Here is a 23,164-nt window from a genome sequence, read left to right on the forward strand (position 1 = left end):
ACCACTGCACTCCCCGCTGGGTTTGCACACAGCTGCTTGTCCCACCCCCCACCAAAGCCTGCCACAGGCTGCTGCAGGAGGAGGAAGGTGAGCACACAGTCACCTGTGCACTCTCCACCAACCCAGCCACAGGCAGGTAAGTTTCTTTCTTTATCCTGCCTGGCCTTGGAGGGGGGGAGAGGGGTTGCAGACCAAGACCCACACAGTGCAGGAGGGAGTGTGGTAGGGGAAGGGCACTGTCCCACTCCCTCCTGCACTGTGGGGATTACCCCATGACCTGGCCTGCCCAGGGCCCAGTTCACTGCACGTGGAAGAGAGGCTGCCGCTGCAGGCTGGGGCTAGTGGTGGCACCGAGCTCTTCCTGGCACTCAGGGCAGGCTGCAGTGATGGGAGGAGGGCTGTTGTCATCCCAAAATTCACCGTAGCCCTCCCCAACCTGCCCCCCCCAGCACCGCCACCAAACACTGGGAAAAGCCTGGTGCCACTGCCGGCCCCCGCCTGTAGCCAGCCTAGATTCTGGGCAGCTGCAGCGGGCAGGCTGCAAACAGCTGCATTGGGCTCCACAGCCCCAGCATCCGCTCCATACTGGCAACTGCATGCGCGCCTCAGAGCACAGAGCAGGGGAGAGTTGCACCGCCTCAGACCCTATCCCTGCTCTCTGCTCTGAGGCACACGTGCAGTCACCAGTATGGAGCAGATGCTGGGGCTGCACAGCCTGGTGTAGCTGTTTGCATCCTGCCCGCTGCAGCTGCTCAGAGCCCACGCGGGCTAGAGGCAGGGGCTGGCAACAGCACCAGGCTTTTCCAGGCTGCGCTGCCTCAGGGCCCCCCTCCACCATCCACTCTGAGGCGCAATGCCACAGCCCAGAGCAGCTCTTTGCAGCCTCCTGGCTGCAGCCATGCCAGCCTCTGTGTAGCTGCTGCCAGCCACAGAGCCTGGGCTGCTTGCGGCAGAGCTTGCAGCCTCCCAGCTGCCTGCTGGGAACAGCCCGGGCTCCATGGCAGGCAGCAGCTGCCTCCTTGTCTGTCTGTCTCTCTTTTCCTCTTTCTCTCTCACCCTCTTTTTCTCTCTCTCTTGCCCCTTCCTTCTTTCAAAACTACGGCAAAAAATCTGGCATGCCATACATTGCGCAGCACTTTAAATTCCTCAGTAATAATTTGCCACACTGTGCTTTGCATGGCACTGGGTTCAGCCCTCCTAGCTTTGGCCAACATCACCTCTAGCCCAGGTACATAATTGAGTTGTGCACCCCTGGCGTAAAAGGTGGCAACCCTACCCACACCAGATCAGTCATGTGTCATCTCATGGCCTTATATACACAGCCCTTCTTTCAACATATGGCACACATTAGTTTGTAAATATAAAATCCCCTGGAAAATAGAGTGTTGGGGTAGTTATTAAAATTTTCAAAAGTTAGGGGGTACTTGCTACTTAAAAGGTTATGAAATGCTGCTTTAAAGTGTCCCTGCCCTGGAAGCACATGTAAAAACACACCAGGAGACTAGTAACTGTGAAAATTGAAGAATCCATATCATTTTCTGGATATTAAATCTCAGTTCCCCGATTAAATTTCAGTTCAGACATATTAAGCCAGGACTCGCTGAAGGAGCAATCGGAGACACAAAATGAAACAGAGAGAGGACAGAATCATGGAAACCAAGGGACAATGAGATCTTTAGAAGATGAGCATGGTTGTCTGTTTAAGGCAACTGTCTTGGTTGATGAAAAGAAAGATGGATCAGTCCTGAGCTATGGATAAGAAGAGGTAAGAGTGTTTTGTAGTTTAGTTTAAGGTGGCAGTCAGATTGGAGAGGGTCTGGGATGGAACTGAAAGAGAACTCCAGACAACATATTGTAAATGCCACATTCACCGCACTCATCAAGAAAAGGGTGGTAAAGGCAGCAGTGGAAGAGGCAAGGTTTTTCAAAAGGAGGACAAGATTAAGATATGCTTGTGCTATGATCAAGACAAGCCAGCGGAGAGCAAGTGTAGATGAGGAGGATGAGAATAAGCACAAGGGAAATCAGGACACTGGCATGAAATAGAGCTTCTGGAACAAAAAAAAAAAGAGATGAAAAACTTCAGAAGAATGTTGTAAGACGAGAATGGGAAAGGGAACATTGTATTTTGTCAATTCTCTCTCAAAACCAGCATGATCTGATGCAGAGGGAGAACTGGATAAAGGAAGAGGGCAGGATTTGAGAAGAAAGGAGGGGAGAATCAGGACAGTGAAAAGCAGCTGAGACTTCAGGCACAGGACTCAATTATGATGAACTAGAGCTGTTTAGCAAGAAATATAGCAAACATGCAGCTGAATGAGTCAGATGAATCATCAATGTGGAATCCAACGTCACTGAGGAAGGATAAGTGTGGGAGATTGTAAGAGTGCAAGCAAGTTAGAAATCCAAGTCAAGACTGATGGATCAGGGCTGTGTGGACAGCAGATGAAGGCAGAAAGGATGGGGAGAGAGGAGTTGGATGCAACACTGTTTAGAAGACACGAAAGTAGGGAGAGAAAGAAGGAAGAGAAGACCAATGCAGCAGCGTAACTAGGGCAGGGCAACATGCCACCGGGGTGAAAAGGGGGAAAGGAATGGGAAACAACAGCTTCTGCAGCAGCCGAACAGTCATGGCACCAGCAGCAACTGGAAGACCGGAAATCACTGCTGTCCTTATGGATGGGAGCTGCTCCAGGCAAACTGCTGCACCTGCTGGATCAATTCTTATCTGGGTCTGATCCAAGGCAGGCAGTGGAGGAGAGAGCCATACCATATTATATCACATTGACTGATATGCCTTGGACAGTTTGATTAAAGAGTCTTCAAGACTAATACAAGACTGAATTATTGTATGCTGTTGCTGTGTGCAATAGAAAGCTAGTACAATCCACTGCAGAAGAAAGTGAATTAGTGAAATCCTGAGGTGAAACAATTTAATTCTTACAAGTATCTTGTGAAGGAGAGAAGTGCTCTGAGTGCAATTACTGTTAGAAGATAGCATTCCCATCCGCACTGCTATCTGCGCTGCAACCTAAGTAATAGCAATTAAGGCACAGCAGAGGCACTGTGATTTACTTGTCATTTTGCCAGTACCATAAACAATTACACAATAAATGCCTATTAGTTATTACTTGTTCTCGTGCTTTCTCCAACTGCCGAACAAGGTCTTCACGCTCATGGGCTGCGAAATGGCGCGCTCCAACTTCTTCATCTCCAAGCCTCTGTTTTGCTATCGTCATTCTAAGGAGCTGCAAGAAAAGAGATGAACTGCGTAAGCAATGACACAGACCAAGAGCTTTAACAATATTAGCAGGCTATCCTGCATCATTAGAAGAACAATTCATAGTTAGAGAATCTGTCCACTTTCCCCACATCTCAAAACGAAGCATTTCACAGGAAATATTTACTATCTGTAGACCCAATCCCATTCTCACTGAAGAAGCCAATGGGCAAATATTCATAAGCTCTGGTGATGGTTAGACTGGTCCCTAAAGCAGCAATTAGTTTTTTTTTTTATGCAAGGGCAGACGCTTCAGGAAAGTATACAAATATGGGCTATATTATCCAGAAATGACTATTCTGAATTTTAAGGTTGTCACCACAACTGACTTTTGAGAGTTTTCAAACATACATCCCAAAGTTGCTTCCAGATGAAAATAAGTATCATTAAGATCATTTTAGATGAGGAAAATACAACAACATAAAAGTGATTGGAACATGGAGTTTGGTTTTGGAGTTGTATGTGTAATGCAGGGAGGTATACGTTGGCACAGAATTAACATTAGACACTGTTTTTAGATTTGTTCCTACATGAAAACAATTAGTATTCTGGACCACTCAACAGTGATAGGTTAAAAAAGAAAAGAAAAACCACGAGGAGACAGGTCAGATTTTGGGGGGCGGAACCCTTTGTTAAGATCTTCACCAGATTTAATGGCTAATGAAATAAGTTTGACTTGAATTAGTAACCATTCCTTCTTATTACTATTGATAAATAGCAGCTACCATCAGTATTGGGTAGGTATTAAGAATTAAAACAGTGCAAGATAAGCAGCAGGCAGAGTGCATAGCTTAAATGAACACAACATTTACAATTTTTGGACTTTGCACAGCTAGAAAAAGAATGCTACATCCCAGTGGCCCAATTTGTGAGATCTCCACAGAGGCCTGAGAAATCTGCAGTAAGAACTCCCATGCTTTTCCCCACATTTTTCAGCTGCACAAAGGAATTAATGTGCATCATTATATTTCAGAGTTAGAAAAATCAATCTTCTGAAATAGAAAACTGTACATTAAATCTATCTTCTGTATTTATAGGATGCCAGTCACTGTAGTGCTGACGTGCCAATTACAGTCCTGGTGGTACAAGACAAGCTACCTTCTCTCCTATACTTGAGCCCCAGTTTGGCACACAATGGTGAGGGTACTTACTACAGCCTGACTTAATAAGCCCCAAAAAGCAACTTGCAACTCCCTGGTGATGCTGTGGCCCACAGTTTTTATTTTAGCAAGCTACAATTGCCCCTTTCCCCCCAGGGAAAAGAGGGCAGAATATAATGTAGGGCCAGGCAGATGGGGGCCACATGAGGAATAAGCTGCAGACCAAGGGCTGCTCACAATGGGGGCAGTGCTGCTTCCCCTTCTAGGCTCTCTCCTGCTGTGTAAGGCAGCCCAGCTCCCCAATGCCTCCTAGCTACATGCACTGTGCAGGCAACCCAACACCCCACTTCTCTCCTGGCCATGTGTGCAGCACAGGCAGCCCCCTCATTTTGCAGCATAGGTAGCCTGTCTTCTTCCCACTGTACGTACAGCACTCCCCTACCCCACTATACATGCTGCATGGGTACCCACACTCCACTCACTCCACCACCAAAAGCAAGGGAAGGAAGAAGCTGGAGGAGGGAAAGGGAGTCCAAAGAACCCAGCTGCCATGGCAGGAACAATGGTGGGAAGGGGCAGTAGTGGCAGCCGTGCCACGAGCCCAAAAGCCACATACTAACTCTTCAGGGGCTGTATGCATCCTGCAGGCCACCAGTTAGAGAGCCCTGTTATGATGAGTGGCTCTGAACCCGTCTTGGGAAACAAGCAAATTTTTCAATGGTGACATTTTTAAAACAAACATTCTGGAATGGGGGCTTGGCTATGGAATCATTTTATATATATAAGGTGACACTAAGACACAGAGCTACAGCATTTCCACTACAGACATCTCGCTTCAAGATTGGTAAGGAAAACAGCGCATGGAACAAGGGTACTATCTTAAAGCCTCAGTCCTGCAGAGTAGATGAAAACAGGATTAGGAAACTACTCTCCACCAAGCACCTCAATGCAAGCAGCAATAAATAGATTCCTCCACGGTATATATGCATGAACCAAGAGAAGAATGTTATTAATGCAGTGGCTGAAGTACCATCTAGATCTCCTTCAGTGTATGAAAGGAGTTGAGAGTGTAATATGCAATATCAGCCAAAAATAGTACTGCAAGGGCCAAAATCTGTTCCAGTCAATTCAGAGCTCCTTATTTACCGATGCACATGGAAAAAGAGTCTCCAAAAAAGCATGTCCCCAAACTCCACCTTCAGTAAGAAAGTAAAATGGGGGGGGGGGGGGGAGAAGAGAACTCAATAAAAAAAATACAAAAATGAAAATAAAAAAAAATCTACAAAATGGAAGATTCTATTTTACAGATGAGCAACCAGTCGGAGGGCTGGTGAAGCTAGTCCTCTAATCTTGCACCTGAGTGCACCCTGCTGTAAAACCATCTGCTATAAAGATTCTTCTTCTTAATGTTACAACGTTTTAATCTTTACACCACCAGGTGGAAGATTTGGTTCTGTATTTTAGTGTGTCACGGTGGGGTCCTGCAGGAGGGCCATGAACTCCTTGAGGCCCTTTCCTCCGTGCCAAGTCAGCCCAAGGGCACCCTCTACTCTCGCCTGCCACGTCTTTGATGTTAGGTTAAGTTGGGAGGCTGCCTCACGTCTCCTTGGGCACGGTTAGCTGGGACCTCTGTCCCCCTGTTTTCCCAGACCCACCGGGGGTCTCCTTGTATGATGGGTGCTTCCCAGGCACCCTAGCCTTATGGGCTATGCATGGCTCCAACCACCCCGATACCACACCCCAAGCCTCGCAGATGGGATAGACGTTGGTGTCTGTCTATATTCCTGCCCGTCTCTCGGGCCTTCTCTGTTGTGCTGACCTCTCCTGGGCTCTCCGAGCCCTCTCTGGGGCCTTCCCTGCAATGTCACCCCCTTTCCTGGGGACTTCTGCGCCCCTCTCTGGGACTTCTCGATGAGCCACCCGTCTCTCAGGCCCAACCGCACTGCTACCCCTGCTCTCCAGGGCTCACCACACCACTACCCCCTCTCTCTCAGGGTTCACCGCAGTACACCGCCCTTCTCCATGGTTTACTGCAGCACTAGGCCTTACTCGCCGCACCCGCCCTGGGGCTTCCTAATAATACTTCCCCCTCTCTGGGGCTCGCTGTGCCCACGCTGGGCTCCCTAGTAATACTGCCCCCTCTCTGGGGCTCGCTGTGCCCACGCTGGGCTTCCTAATAATACTGCCCTCTCTCTAGGGCTGGGGTCTAAGCACCCCTTTAGATGCGCCCTCCCTGGCACCGGGGTTCCCACACCGCTGGGGGTTCCCCCTGAGTATGCTGCGCCTGCTCTGGCGCTAGGGTCCTCACCCTTCGTTGCGAGTCCCCAATGAGTACGCTGCACCCTCCTCAGGCGCTGGGGCCCCCACCCCTCTGGGGGTCCCTATGAGGCCTCCTCCAACCCCTTACAGCCTCACCCTAGCCACCGGTGTAATAAGCAACAACAACAAAACCACAAGCCCCTAGGCTACAACATAACTATAAGCCATTTGGCTAAACCATGGTGATCAAACCTCTTCGAGCTGCCCTCCTTCACTCAGCTAGAGCGGTTCCTGCAATGCTCGCATCCTAGCTCCTGCCTCCCTGGCCGCTGGCAGGGAACCGCCAACCTGGCCTCAGCTCTGGGCTTTATAAGGGCCAGGCCTTGCCCCTTACAGCCAGCTAATCGCTGTCAGGTGTGGGTCATTCGCTGCCTCCAGTTGCCCTGGCAACCTGCAGCTGTGCTCATTATGTCCTGCCAGGGCTCTCTCCCTAGCAGTCTCCACTCTCTAGGAGCAGGGCATCCCAGTTCTCTGCGACATAGTATTTTATCATAAAATGTATACACCTATCCTCTGGGTACTGTATTTTTATTCAGTTGTGTCATGCAGAAGAGAACCACTCAGCTTTAGTGAGTAGGCTAAGAATAGATTAATACATACGAAACTCTCAAGACTCCATAAACATTTACAAAAGAGCAGATTTAAGCAAATTGTCCTTTAATGAGCTGCTGGTTCCCTATTGGCTAAACATACATTAAAAAGGTTCTTAACAGAGTTCAGAGTGCAGGAACTCACTAATTAGTAACACTATCCTACACTAGCATCTCTGAAACACCAAGATATTTAATTAATTGTTTAGCTAAAAGAATTATGTATAAATACAGAAATGCACAGATACCCCAATCAGACCTTGCCCGGAGATGTTTTACAGAAAAAGTCTGACTCCAAACCTCAAAACTAGATTAGAAACTAAACAAATGGAACAGAAAGCAACAAATATGCACAACCAGGAAGTTCTTCATGATAGACAACAATTACAGCAAAGTAGCATACCAGGGTCCTGCAGGAATTAGAGCAGAGGTAAACCTTAACAGAGGGCCTAGAACAGGTGCAGGCAATTATTTCAGGCAAAGGGTCAAGTTTTGGCAAGCCACTGAGGGCTGCATGGGTAGCCCCACCCCCTGATCACCATTTTGGGACTGGAAGTCCTACCCCCTAACCCCTGAGCTTTGCCACCAGATGTCTCTCCCCTTGCCCCCTGGAATTACTGCTTTCAGCAAGGGATTTTGCCATCTCTGAACCAGAAAAATACCAAATTATATTCTAAAAATTAAACATGTACTACAACATTCATTAATTTCATTAAAAATATATATTGTTGTCCTGATTTACATGTGTTTGTGCATAGAAGTGTGCATAGAAGTGACAGTATAATAGCTTAACATATAGCCTTACTCTCATATATTGAGGGAGGGAGGGAGGGTACAGGTTTGTGGGTATGTGGGATGTAGGGGAGGGTATGGGGGATGATGTGTGTATGTGTGTGTGTGTGTGTGTGTGTGTGTGTGTGTGTGTGTGTGACTTGTGGGGGGGGTGGATAGGTATAGGGGGGTGTAGAAGGTGGGTATGGGTTTTGTGGGGGGCTGTGTTCTGGAGAAGGCTGTGGCTTGCGTGGAGGGGGAGGGTTTTCCCACTGCCTGCTCATCCCACCCCCTGTAGCATGCAGAGCCCCTTGCCAGCGCTCCTGCAAGCCCAGGCTCTCTGCTCCCACCACACCTGCCCCCAGGGCACCGGTGCAGGCCCCGCACTTCCGCTTGCTGCCACTTGCCCCCCGTCTGCCACTGCTGCCCTTCTCCTAACGCTTCCCCTTCCCCTCTGCCCCCCCAGCCACTCTGGCACCATGTTCCAGCTGCTCCTGCACTCCTGGCACTGCAGCTGGGAACCCACATGTTGCCAGCAGGTGGGTGGGAGGAAGTGGGGAAATGGCTCCGGCAGGCGGGGCGAACAGGCAGAAAGCAGGTGTGCAGAGTGCAGTGACAGCCGGGCAGGAGCAGGGGGTCCATGCCAGTGTACCAGGGCCAGCACCAGAGGGGCCCAGACCAGGGCGGCAGGAACACGGGGTCCAGGCTGCACTGCTCAAGCAGGGAGATGAGGGAGCCAGCCCAGCTCCACAGAACTCCTGGTAGCCCAGCCCCACGCTCCTCCTACCCTGCTCGGGACCCCGCTGGTGCTGGTCCTGGTGCACTGGTGTGGGCCCTGCACTCCCACCCAGCTCTTGCTGGGCTCTGTGCGCCTGCTCACTGCCCCTTCCCCCGCCTGCCACTGCCATTTCCCTGCTTCCCCCACCAAGCACCACGTGGTTCCTGGCTACAGTGCCGAAACTGCAGGAGCTGGCCCAGCTGGCCCCAAGGACTGTGGCCACTGCCGGTGGTCCTCCCCTGCCTCCCTTGACAGGCACCCAGAAGCAGATAAATATTAACTTTCTAATTTTTTTTAGGGGCCCTGCAAGCCAGACAGAATGGCCTGACAGGCCCGGATGTAGCCCACAGGCTGTATTTTGCCTGCCCCTGGTCTAGAACTATCCTAAATTGCTATTTTAAGCCCCAAACTGCAAAGCCTTATGCATGTGATTACCTTTATGCAGTATAACATATTTTTCTGGCAGATACCTGGAACAGATTTATTAATTATCCTCAAAATTTTGGTTATCAGTGGTAAGTTACTAGATTTATTATATCCTACACTGAAAAACACCTCCACCCTTCACCCTCACCTTCACATACATGCAGATTAATAGTTCCTGCTAAAGACACAATCTGTACAAAAGGACCATTGCCAGGTAGAGAATTGAGCACTATTACATTACTTTTGTAGAACATGCATATGCATTTTGAGGGAAGTTCTTTGAATCTTCTTTTGGTTCATTTGGGAAGGGAGAGATCAGTGGCACTTTTAGGTTTTATGAGCTTAAACTACTTGTAAGCAAGAAATGCCACTTCAAGTTGCTTGATCAAGAGCAGACGTGCTGCTGTTGCAAGACTTACGCTGTTTGCGCTTCTGCTCTGCCTCAGCAGTTCTTATCTGAGCATAGACTGTAGCTGCAGTATGGAAGATGCTTCACCAGGTGGAATAATCATAAGCAAGATCTTTCCAAGACTTCAGGTCAATGCTGAAACATTTCAAGGATGACTTGAGGGACTCCTTGAAATGTTTCTTTTGGCCCCCCTAAGAGCACTTTTCCTCCTTTGGCTCACTGCATCTCTTGCTCAATGTGCCACAAACAGTTCAAAGCACATATTGGCCTCATCAGCCACTGACATGCTCACAGAAACCAACTAGTGATGTCATGGTCACCTTCAAATTTGAAGGACGAACAACAACCACTTGTAAGAGTCCAGACCTAGCAACAATTAGGTCAAAACAGGTTGACTGAAACTTGCAGGACCCAGCCCTAAAAAGGACACCAGAACAACATCTACATGTCTATACAAACCTTCCAAATACCTACTCTGGCCTTTTCTGTATTTGTGTTTTAAATGAAAACTTCCCAATTTGCTAAAGTTAAGTGCTGCTCTATCAGTAAAAGCTCTGGTACCGATAGGTGGCTGATGGCATTTTCCCAGCATCCTCTAATTCTGATGGAGAAAAAAAATCTAGATAAAACAATGATAAAAATGTGGGTCCATGTGCTGTACCAGGGTTCACAAGGTAGGTACCAGTAGATAACTGGTGACCTAGGTTGGGAATGTGGCAATTTAGGTTTGAACTGTGCACAGATTTGAACTGTGATAAGCAGATGAGCTACACACAATGAGCAGGCTGTTTGAATAGAGGAAACCTAATAAATTCAAGCTCACATGTTACTTCAATACTGGGCCTGTGAGTGGGATTTCTCTGACCCACTGGATTTTCATGTGAGCACAACTTGCAAGTTCTATACAGGGAGTAGAAGTCACAGTTTATGTAGCCATGGTCACCTGGCTGAATTATGGAGACGTTATGACAGAAGGCAATCATAAAAGCTGCAATTTTAGTTCCCAATTCTCAGAAGATATATGAATGGGATTAATTTTATGCATTCTTGAATATGTAAGTGATTTCAGCCTAATGGCAGCAAATTATCAATAATAGCAGAGTTGTTCTTTTCCGTACAACATGCATCTTCCTCACCCTTAGCAATGCATGAAATTGTTTCTCTTTCAGTTACTTGCGTGAGTTTGGAATTAGATAGCCTGAGTCTTCTGTTCTAGAAGCATGTGGTTTCTCCAACTCATTCCATATCTTTCTTTAAATGGAACAGTGTGATCTCATTGGGCCCCCTGCAGGTTTAAGTATTATTTTCTAAGTATTACTGCCTCAATTCTAGGTAGAAAAAGGGTCTAAAAATTAACTACCCTGTAAACATGGAGTAGTTTTCATGTGTCAGAGTTGATAAGAGATAGTGATCAATCATAAAAATAAAGTGTCTTAGAAGTCTGCTGCTGCAGTGCTGCAGTGTAAATGTAGCTGTATTCCTGTAATGGCAGCAAATCCTTCAAGAGACTACCTGAAAGCATTTTACTATTTATGCCATTGGCGTTACAGCTGAGTAAAAGGAAAAATTAGTCCAGTTAAAAAATATTCAATACAAGTAATATGTCATTACTTTAGTGATTATGTTCTTAACACTTAGCATCCAGGACTCCAATAGCAAGCACAAGGTCATCAGTTAAAATCACTTTCTTAGCCCAAGTGACTGTATTTAACTGGCGGTAAACATTGAAGCAATTTCTAAAACAGTCACGCCATTAAAGCATTTCCATCAATAGAGCAAATGTGTGATATTTAAAGGGGTTTTTAATTCTTCAAAGCTCTTGCCATTCAGTGACAAAGGCTGCATGAGTCACCCATATAGAGACACAGGCGGAATTGTTCATCCATAAGCAGCACCACTTGCTGCAAAAGCAGCTGTTTGTTCATCTCTTGCCAGAAGTAAAGTTGACGCAGACCAGCTGGGCAGGATGCCCTCCTTTGCTTTGAAAAACAGGGAGAGAAAAATGGAAGCATAAAAATCTAAGACCAAGCAAACTGTTATAAATTTTTGGATTTTTGTATATGCTATAATTTATCTGGACTCCATTGCTGAAGTAAAATCAGCTCTTACTTCAGGAGAAGGGATAAGAAGAGAGCAGTCCAGGAGAGAAACCCAGAACTTCCTTTATCAAAGACAGGAGAGAGTTAAGTAAGACATGGAGGCCAAGCCTCCAGTTAAGCCAATACCTGTCAGGAGATTCAAAAGACAGCAAGCTGGTAGTAAAATAAACTCTGTATGTCACTTTTTAAAGTGAAAAGTAGCTGTGTTGCAGAGCTGAAAATCTTTTACTAAGTTAATCCCTGGTGCAATTCTCCATTCCCTTTCTTCCTCCATTTTTTTTAGGAATTTGATGATTACAGCATGAATTTTAAGCAACTCTTGCAGGATAACTGAGTTTACTGAGTGACAAACAAGGATTGCTAAATTCAATCCAGCCCATCATGTAAGAGTACAGATGTTCCAAAGATGGCCGGCTGGAGAAAACTGACCTGTAGAGAGAATTCTGGGCAAAGACAGCTTAGAATGCCAAAAATGGGCCTATGGATATCAAAACCAGAGTTTTAAAGGGAAAAAAAAAATCACAGAATAGGCCAATAAATAAATTAGCTTCAGCCTTTAGCTTAATTCATACCTGTTGTTAAAAGGACCTTAAAAAAAAAACAACAACAAAAAGTACTTCACTCAAAATCAATGGTAGTAAACTACTTGAATCCTAAAATATAGCTGGAAGTAGAGAATAAAATATCTGGAACTGGGCAGGTTTCAGATAGCTAAACTGCACACAACATACTCTAGAAATTCCTTCTCACTGACAAAAATGCATAATTATTTTTAATGTGCAGGGCCACATACAGTCCATAAATAAGTAAATATCCACATATGTGGACAAAGGGTTCAGACAGAAGTGCAGCTCCCAGGTCCAAAAAGGACTTTTGGGGGGGGGGGGGGGTTTGTTTTTGTTATTTTTTTTTTTTTTTTTTTTTTTTTTTTTTACAGAAAGCGCCATGATTTAAACTGATCCTTCTGACCCAACAGATGTTAGCTGTTGCGCTGGGAGGGTGGGACATCAAGCTCCAATTTGGAGCTGATCCAGGGCGAGAGATTGCAGCTCCATCTCCCCCTCCCAGACCCTGTGCTGACTCAGGATGAGAGGAGAAAAAGGCAGGGAAGGGAGATCTGTTCTGGGATTTCCCCAGCTACACCAGAGATGGTGGTGATGGGGATCCAATCCACCTGCCCCCCTCAGCACAGCTGGGGAAATCCCAGAATGGACCTCTCTCCCCTGCCTTCTCCCCCACTCATCCTGAGACAGCACCAGCGGCTGAGCTGTGCTGCAGAAGCCCATCACTGGACCAGACCGAAATTAATGAAACCACTCTTCTTTGGAGTGTCTTCATTTGAATGCTCATACAATGAGGGTTAATTTGTCACTCAATCAGAGTGCCCTGCAGCTGTGCTCTTCTGTTAGGGCATGGCTTTAGAGTGCTTTCAAAGGGCTGATCATATGACAAATGTAATTTCTGTCTGTGCCCAAAGTGGAAAACAGGGCATGAGAACTTTCAGCAGGAATGGTGCTGATGGACAGCAGCACTGGGCTAAGAATTTGGACACAGAAGTGAGTGTACTTATAATTTCAGCAACTACAGTCAAGCATAGAGGGAACAATATGCAGACCTCTAAGGGTATGTCCCCTCCACAATACTGTTTAAAGATATTCTAACTACTTCAGGTACCAAAAGGGTACATGAGCACAGCTATGTTATCATAGCATCCTGTTCCAACCTAATCACCCTGCCTCTGCTGTTAGAACTGGTAATATCCTGAGTATGTCATGGCAACTGAGATTCCTGGGATCCATGGATAAGACCCATGGCTTCTTAGGACTGTTGCTTCCAAATTGTGGTCCATAGACCTCTGGGGTCCACAGACTATGTCCAAGGCAGGGCTGGACAATTATTTGAGTCTGTAAGCCACAAAGGGAGTTTTGGTGAGCTGTTGTGGGCTGGGTCAGCATTTCCCACCCCCCACCCCAGCTCACCAAACCTCCCTATGTAGGATGGGGCTGTGGGCAGGAAGCTGGTGTGGGTGCGGGTGGCAGCTACAGCAGGTTCAGCCTCTGGCCCACACTTCTACCCCAAAGAGGGGCTCAGGCAGATGCCCCAATCCCCAGGGAGAAGCTACTAGCTGAGTCAACAGCTGATGCCAGCACCTGCCCAGTGCTGCTTCTGATATGTGGGCAGGGTGCTGATGTAAGCTGTGGGGTCATCCTGTAGTTGTGGCATGGCTGTGGGGGAGGGGAAGGCAAAGAGATGGAGCAAGGCAGTCCTGCCCATGATGACTGGCTGTGGCCAGTGCTGGGCACTGGACAAGAGCTGGACCTGGCAGCAGGCATGCTCACAACTTCCAGGACCCTTCTGGCTGTGGCTGATTGACGCCTGCAGCAGGGCTGCCCTGAGGCTGTCTCCACTGCTGACACCACACACCACATCCGGGCCCCCCCAAGCCTGTGGGGTGGTGGTGGTGGCAGCGGGGACGAGCCACAGATGTCCAAGGGGTCTGTGAAAGATGATCAATCAAAAGTATGTGAATACCCACACTTACAATTCAAAGGGGTCCGCACCTCCATTCAAGATTGTTTAGGGGTCCACAAATGAGAAAAGGTTGAAACCATTGCCCTAATAAGATTCTGTTCCACGCTGTCCCCACCACTGGGATACAGATTAAATATGTCCTCAGAAATATTTCCCTCTGTGCGGCATTATAGGTCTTAACCCAGCAAGACAAATAGAAGGGATGAAAGCTGTATTTGTTAAAAGATTCAGTTCCTTAGTCACTTCAGACTGCAGACTGAAAAAGCTCCTACTCCAGTGTGCTATTTCAAGATGATCTTCCAGGGAAAAAAACCCAGGAAAGTCAAAAACATTAATTTTCATATTCTTTGGACTTGAAATAAATTTCTTAAACAATTTTAAATCTTAAAGATATCTTTTTTCTAACAGGACATCACCATGTCCTAGCTCCTGTTAGCTTTTGGTTTTGAACTCTTCCTTTATGTTTCTAGCTTGATTTGTGTATGTATTTTGCACATGGCTCTAGCAACAAGTGCTATGCATTTGGTCTGTGGTTAATCATTCCATTTAAGATAGATAATTAATACTGAGTTGGAGCTGCATTAATACTGAGCAGCTAAATTGAGTAATGTTCCATATCACTTGGTAAATTTAGTAATAAAATAATTTGTTTTGAATGCAGTAGTCAGTTGTTAACTGTACGTAACTAAATACCCAACTACCTACTGAAACCACTTGCTGTGCATTTTGAGGGAAAAGTTATGCTGCTTTTTATTTTATCCTCTAATGAAATTTTATCTTATTGTCTAAAAATATATTTTTACCTAAAAAATAAAAATAAATTACATGACAAAGAAAAGCTATAATGCTCATCTGAGTATATTTAAAAGGATAATGTCAGTGATAGAATGCAGAAAGAGGAAGTCAGTAGTGATCCACCCAAAGCAGGATCCATAAGACATACATGAAAAAAATAGAATAAAACAACGCATTACATCAAGGAGCCTAGGTTAATAGCATCCTGTGCAAATTTCTTGGATTCCATTGTTTTGAGCAAGCATTGTATCCTAAATATTCTGGAAACCCATAAATCAACAGAGCAAAGTACTTTTTCATTCTCCTTTTCTGCGGAGTAAACACAAGACCTACGGTCCAGTTTACACATTACATTGCTGTCATCCTTTTAAAGAGAAAAGGTTTACAATACCTTATTGTCGCCTTGCACTTCTCCCAGCCTTTGCTGCAGTTCTTTTATTTCTTCTCCCAGATGCTTATTTCGATCCCGAGAATCACTCAATAGTTGGGCAAGATTAGCCTAGAAAAGTTAGTGCATTATCAGACAAGTATACTTGTGGTGACTGAGAAGGAACCTTGGGTTTATTGGCCACCTTTCAACAGTATTTAGTTTTATTGCTGTTGATATCTAGACCAAATGGTGTGTCATTAGAGACAACAAAAGCCATCAGGGTTCCTTTATCTAAATTACTGCAAAATAAATATAGCATGTGTGGATACAAAGCTCTAGAATAGTACTTAAAAAAACAAACAAAGCCAGATGGGAATACCCACACTCTTTCTCATACCACGGAGAATAAAATACAACTTGACAATATTCTGTATGAAGTAGCCAAACTGTTTTAAACATGTATAATTAGGCAAAAGCATAGCTGGAATACATTATATGAAATAGGCTGGATATTTTCTTCTACTGATATTGTATAGAATTTTCCTACCAAATTAATTAAAAAGACCAAAACTTCTTCCTTAACCCAAGCCCCCAACACAATTATTGTGGAAGCATTTTTATAAAACTGGGGTAAAGTTTTAAAAACTGTAAGCCTGTCCTGAAATTTTCCGGTTACTGAAAAAATTATATTAACTGCAAAACAATATTCTTTCAACAGGAATACCACACACGTACACTCCTCTAAAACATAATGTCCTATAAGAAAAGTTATTCCTGACATCTTGAAAAGTCTGTATTGTTTACCAGACTGATTTCTAATTTGTTTATTGCATTTTACCAGCTTAATCAATAACCAAAATACAGTATAATCTCTTTCTTTGTCAGCCATAAAAAGTAGGGCAGCTGGAAAATGAGCAGTTAGACTTTATTTATGCTTTTTTTTCTGTTGGTGTGCCTCACAAAACATGCATTAGGGCTCAGTGCTCGGAGGTTAGGGCAGGGGAAAACACCCAGGAGTTTTCCTTTTGTCACTACCCAATCTGTAAGTTTTGTACTTTGGATGCCCTATATGCAGCATGTTGATGTTGCTCGGGGAAGTACAGTCAACTGTTACAAAACAGAGAGAGCAAGAGAGAAAGAGTGAGAGAGATTATTTCTATATATATAAATGAAAAAGCATTTCTAGCTTTTCCAAGTAGGATTTGGTGAAGAACTGCAAGTCTCAGTTAGTGATGTGAACAGTTAGATGTTTAAACATTCAACTGTTCACATACCTTACTGGTTATCAGTTAGCACAGGGCAGGGAGTAATCTGGCGTTGAAGGGGCAGGTGGGGAAGGGAAGTGGCACTATGCCCCTGAAAGTGATAGGGCAGGGAAGAGGGAGGAGCAAGGAGGAGAGGGGTGTGGGGGCCACAAGAAATACCTAGTATGGCAGGGAAGCAGTGGGAGAGCTACAAGGGGCCTGATACTTCTTGTGGCAGCACAGCTCTGGCCCCTTCCCTATCATCCACCCTGAGATGCGTGTGCACCCGCCACCGACAATGAGCCAGGCTGGGGCTCCACAGGCCCTCTTGCAGCTGCATGCTCCTGACCGCCTGCCATAACCAGCCCAGGCTCTAAGCAGGCCCCTACCACCCACCATAAAGCCCAGGCTGCTTGCAGCAGGTGGCAGGGAGGCCACAAGCAACAGCAACAGGGTCCATGGAACCCCAGACTGGTTCATTGCCAGCAGAGGTGCATGTACATTTTGGGGCAAACAGCAGTTAAGGGGCCAGGGCTGCACTACTACAAGAAGGTTAACCATTTAACCAAGTGGGAGGAAGTTTTAAAGTGAGACCCAAAAATGAACTTAGGGACCTAAAGTGCTACTTAGGCTTAATTTAGTAAACAACCACTCATTCTTTCCCTCCTTTCCCCACTACCACCCTAGCCCCATAACTTACCTGTATGAATTAAAACAGACAAAAAAAATATGCCCCCAGGCATCATGGAACAATAGGATGATTGACTGCAAATCATTTTACTGGCACATCATGTCTACACACTTGGTTGCATCTTTTTCAAGAGAACTACTCTCTTGTATACTCATGCCCTCAAATGTATGAAGGATTAAATTGCAAGTAATCTGAATGGGCACTAGGTAAAAGGATCAAAATCACCTACATAACTTAAGTACAACTTTTTAATTTATTTTATTTTAAATGTATTTTGTTTATTTATTTTAAAAGAGGACTAAAAGAGGACTTTAGATACCCACAGTCCCTCATTATATGGCCTCAAACATGAAAATCTGACCAATATAGACAGGAAGATCCAGTGAGCACTGAAGCTTCTTTAACATATGCTTGATCGACAAAATTATCTTTTTTATTTGCTAAAAAATGAGTAACAACCATCAATACACTGAACAGATTATGCAGGCAGCTTCAGGACTCATTCAGTCATTGGTGTAACTGAAAGGTGTGTGGGGGGAGGAGGGGTGCAAAAATAACCGCCACTACCATGGGCTGTGCAGCAGCCAGTTCTGCCTGCCCATGCGCTGCCTGCACCCAGGGCACAGAGCTGCCCTGCTACACCTCTGCATTCAATAAATGGTTCTGATACACTGTTTTTAAGGGAAGTTAATATTTCAGGTTATTAGCAGGGCATTTACATCTGAAACAGTGCAGCTGAGGGTGAGGTTCATCTAGAATCAAATAACTTGAAAAGTTCTAATTACATTTTGTAAAAGAAACTAATTCATGTTTGATAAAGGCTGGTTAAACAACAGTATGCTACTTCCAATGAATGCCATTTGTACAAGCCTCCTTGAAATACTTCTATTTGTGAAATCCCCTTTCTATAATGAATTAAAACAAGTCTAAAGGCTGCACTGAATTCTTTCAAACATCCCACTCATCAGCATTTACAGTGGTATCACTGGGATTCTACCAACTTGGAACCAAAATCCAACTCTTATTGAACACATACAGGAGCATTCACACACCCATACTAAGTCTCCATTTTCAGGATTTGTCTGATAAAACTGTTCCTTTGAAATTGCAATTTCCTGCTGAATTTTATTTCCCAGCTCACACAAATGACTTAACTTGACAATAATCTTTAGACTCAACTGGGAGTTTGGGAGAAATACTAAATAAAGCATTTAGACCCAAAAATAAAGACAGTCTCTTTAAACATGCTAGGTACATTTCAGTGAGTTGAATACAGGCTTGCTCCTAAATGTAAAGCTTCTTTTATACTCGTTGAACTAAAGTAAGTGAGCTATGTCACTGATGAATAATTGCTAAAGAACACATTTTCTAAGCTTACAGGCTCCACACAGCATATATTTTAGATTGTCCCAGATTTTAATGGTTTTGGAAAGATATCATTAAGGCTCTCAGTTAAACCTGGAAGAGGAGAGAATTATGGAACTCTAGGTGCTCTGGTAGGCTTAATCGGAGCCAAGAAATCACTGTCCTTTAAACTATGCATGGCCAGATTCTTTGGCATGTGCTAGAAAACTTATTACCAGATGGCTGAAAGATGATAAACCCCTAACAATGGAGGACTGGGAACGTGAACTTACAAGAATCTCTTTTTAAAGAAAAAGAGAAGAAATCTATACAGGGCTCATTTTTCTACCTGGCAACCATTTTCCATATTTGTGGAACAGGCAAAACATACATTGAAGCCAACTGCATTTAAGGACAATGAAACTCACTGAACTTGCCTAATTATTACTGAATATCTCTTTGAAAGTTATTAAAAAGTCAACTATTCTTTTCTTACTTTCTTTGAAGGATGCTTTTAATTCTAAAGAAGCCTTCAGGATGGATATCATAAATGTTAGTGATCTATTTACACCTCCTTCTACTCTTTGATTCTCTACTAAATTATTTAACTCTCACTTGTCTTGATATACTTCGGTACTTTTGGGAGGGAAAAAAGAAAAAAAAACCTAAAACTTTAGAGTACAGTGGCCCTTTACTACTGCAAGAACACTTGTCCACTACAAAATGGTGAAAAATATTTTTTTAAAAACAACAAAAAACCCTATTCCAAATCTCAAATTTCAGCTATTTTTTTTAATACAAGAGACTGGATAATACTAGTCTCCAACACCCAGTCAACTGCCAAACTTTAAGAAATCTTTCTGAAGTTCTGTCAGTCTCTGCTGTCATCAACATATTCTTGGGCTCTCGGAAAAGGCAGAAGACATAATTTAGGTACCTCACTCCTCTAGCAGAAGTTCAATTAAAGGCATAATGGGATCTGATCTGCCATCCCAACAATCATACCTCCTGCCAGGCTACGTGGCAGAAGGCACTGTGGGATCAAGGATAAGATCCCAATTGTGCCCTATTGCCAGTGCAGGGGGTGCCTGGGATCATGATCCTGGGCTATCCTTGCACCAGCAAGTAGCAAGACAGGGGCCCGGTGCTCCTGTGGCTTGGAGCACCTGTTTGCTGATGGTGCTCTCAGCCACTAAAATGCATCAGAGCCCTTGGCCAATCCATGGCTTATTAGCTGAATGGTTCTTCCAGTCAGGGGAGTACATGGCAGCCAAGAGCCAATCAGCTGACTAGAACTCCCAGCCCTGGAACTGCACCAAAATCTTGAAAGCGCCTGTGTGCTCCTGAGGCTGGGAGATGCCACATATTCTATTTAAGGTAGGATGGAGGATGCCAGCCACAAAGTTATTACATGTATTTTGTGTAATAACTTTGTGGCTTATTCCCTGCTTTATCGTGTCATTAACTGCTTGAACACGTGGCCAGGTTACTACTTAAGATGTGATTAACTGGTCGTGTAAGTCTGCCAGGGGCCTCAGCCCTAAGAAATGGCTAAACTGGCTAACTACAACTTCGACCTCACCACAATCCGCTGGCTGGGGAATTGGCTCCGCGGTAGGACCCAGAGGGTGGTAGTCGATGGAAGCCAATCGTCTTGGTGCATGGTCACCAGTGGGGTCCCTCAAGACTCTGTCCTAGGGCCTATACTATTTAACATCTTCATCAATGATGTGGACATCTGTGTCAGAAGCGGACTGGCCAAGTTTGCAGATGACACCAAACTCTGGGGTAAAGCATCCACACCTGAAGACAGGAGGGTGATCCAGGCAGATCTTGACAGGCTCATGAAATGGGCGGACGAGAACCTGATGGTGCTCAACACTGAAAAAATGCACGGTTCTCAACCTTGGGAGGAAAAACCTGCAGCATGCTTATAGGCTCGGCAGTGCTATACTGGTTAGCACTACGGATGAAAGGGACTTGGGGGTCATCATTGACCACAAGATGAACACGAGCCGTCAATGTGATGCTGCGGCTAGTAAAACGCTGGCTTTCATCCATAGATGCTTCTCAAGCAAATCCCGAGACGTCATTCTCCCATTGTACTCGGCCTTGGTGAGGCCGCAGCTGGAGTACTGCGTCCAGTTTTGGGCTCCACAATTCTCAAAAGGGATGTGGAGAAGCTTGAAAGTGCAGAGGAGAGCCATGCGCATAATCAGAGGTCAGGAAAACAGACCTTATGATGAGAGGCTGAGAGCCATGGGACTCTTCAGCCTGGAAAAGCACAGGCTCAGGGGTGATCTGGTGGCCACCTATCAGGGGTTTATCAGGGGTGACCACCAGTATATGGGGGAACGTCTGTTCACCAGAGCGCCCCAAGGGATGACAAGATTGAGCAGTCACAAACTCTGCCGCGACCAATTCAGGCTGGACATAAGAAAGAATTTCTTTACTGTCTGAGCCCCCAAGGTTTGGAATAGACTGCCGCCAGAGGCGATTCAAGCACCTGCTTTGAACGCCTGCAAGACACATTTGGATGCTTATCTTGCTGGGATCCTATGATCCCTGCTGACTTCCTGCCCCTGGGGCAGGGGGCTGGACTCGATGATCCTCCAGGGTCCCTGGCAGCCCAAATGTCTACAAAATCTAAGAAACGTTAATATTCACAATCTGAGCAGAGAAGGTCCAGGCCTAAGAACACATCCAGACCTAAAAAAAATCCTCCACATCCATTTCCTACCAATCCTGACCAAAGCAGCTGTTATCACTATATACAGAGATCCTGCTTGGGGCTGGGAAGGAAAAAAAGTGGAGGACTTGGAGTGCAGCGTGACAGGTTTCTGTTACGTATCAGGAATAAGGGAATATGAATCAGAGATGAAGCCAAGGAGTGAGCAACATGCAGAGTGTAAGCAGACACATGAAACACACACAAAATTATTTACAGAAAAGTACTCTAAATTTTCGGGTGGGAGGGAGATGAACAGTGGAAAAGGGCTTGGCCTTAAGCATGCATAACCATCTCAAGTCACTAGTAAAAAAGTTACAAGTTAAAATATAGGACAGTGAATCATGTCAGGCAGCAGTGTTTTTTTATTCATTACTGACCAAAGCAGAATTTAAACCAAATGACAACGAGAAGAAAAAATTCTACAGCCAAGTAGCAATCCTGGAACATTCCACTCTCCTTGAATTTGATACTTTTAACAGTTTCTCAAAATCTAGCCACACAGAAAAATGTTATTTTCCTTCAGACTACTGTAAAAATGATGGATAGTAGCACAGCCTTTAATGTACCTCTCAATTCTCTGGCACATAAATCTTGTGTGACACTCAAGAAATCCTCCTACCTTTAGACACTGCTTGAAAAGATGGTGGGTTATCTTTTTTTTTTTTTTTTTGGGGGGGGGGGACATAGGAGGTGCAGAGGAAGAGAAGGAAAAAGAGGGAGAGCAGGGGCTAGAAGTGGAGGAAAGGAGAAGGGAGACAACAATGTAGAAAGGAAAGATCTAAAAATATCTTTAATGACTAGAAACTAAAGTGTGTAAATGAAACCCTTTTCTGTGTTAAAACCTTACAGCAGAGGTGCTCAACCTGCTATAAGGTTGTTCATCCATGGAGGGGTGATCAGCCCATGGAGCCATTGCATCTGCCCATGGTGCTCCCTGTGGAAGTTTGACAGCAGGGGAGCAGTGACCATTTATACGGCCACCCTCCCTGCTTCCAAATCCCCAAACCCTATGTGGCTGCAAGCCTGTACCTGAAGGGCCAGGCCACACCTCCCTCGCTTCTGGATTGGGGCTGGACCACGCCCCCTTCTTTCCCAGCAGGACCAGACCATGCCCCATTCCCACTCTGGGACTGGTTTGGGAACTAGCTGTACCCTCCTTTCCCCCCACAGGTCTAGGCCATGCCCCATTTCCTCCCTGTACGGCCAGGTTGAGACCTGAGCCTCTCTCTCACAGGACCAGGTCCATCCCCATCTCCATGGGTTGGGACAAGCTCCTTTCCCCTGTGGGGCTGTTGGAGCTGGCCTGCCCTTGTCCCCCTCCACACAGCCAGATGGTGCCCACTGTGACCGAATGGGCACCTGACTTAGGAATGCTGGCTGGATCTGGCTTGTAGATGAACCAGGCACTGCCAATCTGGCCCACTGGACAAAAAAGGTTGAGCACCACTGCCTTACAGGGTTTCTGTTTCTTACAGCCACACCTTCAACAAACACATACCACCAGACTAGGAGAAAAACAGGAAAAAAAATTTGATGGAACACCTAGCACACTTGGGGAGTGTGATTGATAGCAAATTTAATTGCAGTTTCTCCTTCAATGCTTTTGTATGAAGATGATGGCTGAGTTAATACAGTAAAACCTGCTTTGCTTACCAACATCCCCCATTCGCTGCAAGCTACAAAAA

General features: G+C 45.4%; 1 protein-coding gene across 4 annotated transcripts in view; it reads right to left on the reverse strand.

Moving 5' to 3' along the window:
• Nucleotides 1–23,164, reverse strand: part of CCDC149 (coiled-coil domain containing 149) — a 93,821-nt gene that overhangs the window by 44,880 nt on the left and 25,777 nt on the right. For all 4 annotated transcript variants that reach the window (XM_019480239.2, XM_006260428.4, XM_019480243.2 and 1 more), the window contains exons 4-5: nt 15,491–15,598; nt 3,132–3,248 (exon numbers count right to left, since the gene is read on the reverse strand). In XM_019480239.2, coding sequence (XP_019335784.1) covers nt 3,132–3,248; nt 15,491–15,598 — 225 coding nt within the window. The remainder of the gene's footprint in view (nt 1–3,131; nt 3,249–15,490; nt 15,599–23,164) is intronic.

Source organism: Alligator mississippiensis, chromosome 2 (genome assembly GCF_030867095.1).
Source record: "Alligator mississippiensis isolate rAllMis1 chromosome 2, rAllMis1, whole genome shotgun sequence".
Taxonomy (NCBI): domain Eukaryota; kingdom Metazoa; phylum Chordata; order Crocodylia; family Alligatoridae; genus Alligator; species Alligator mississippiensis.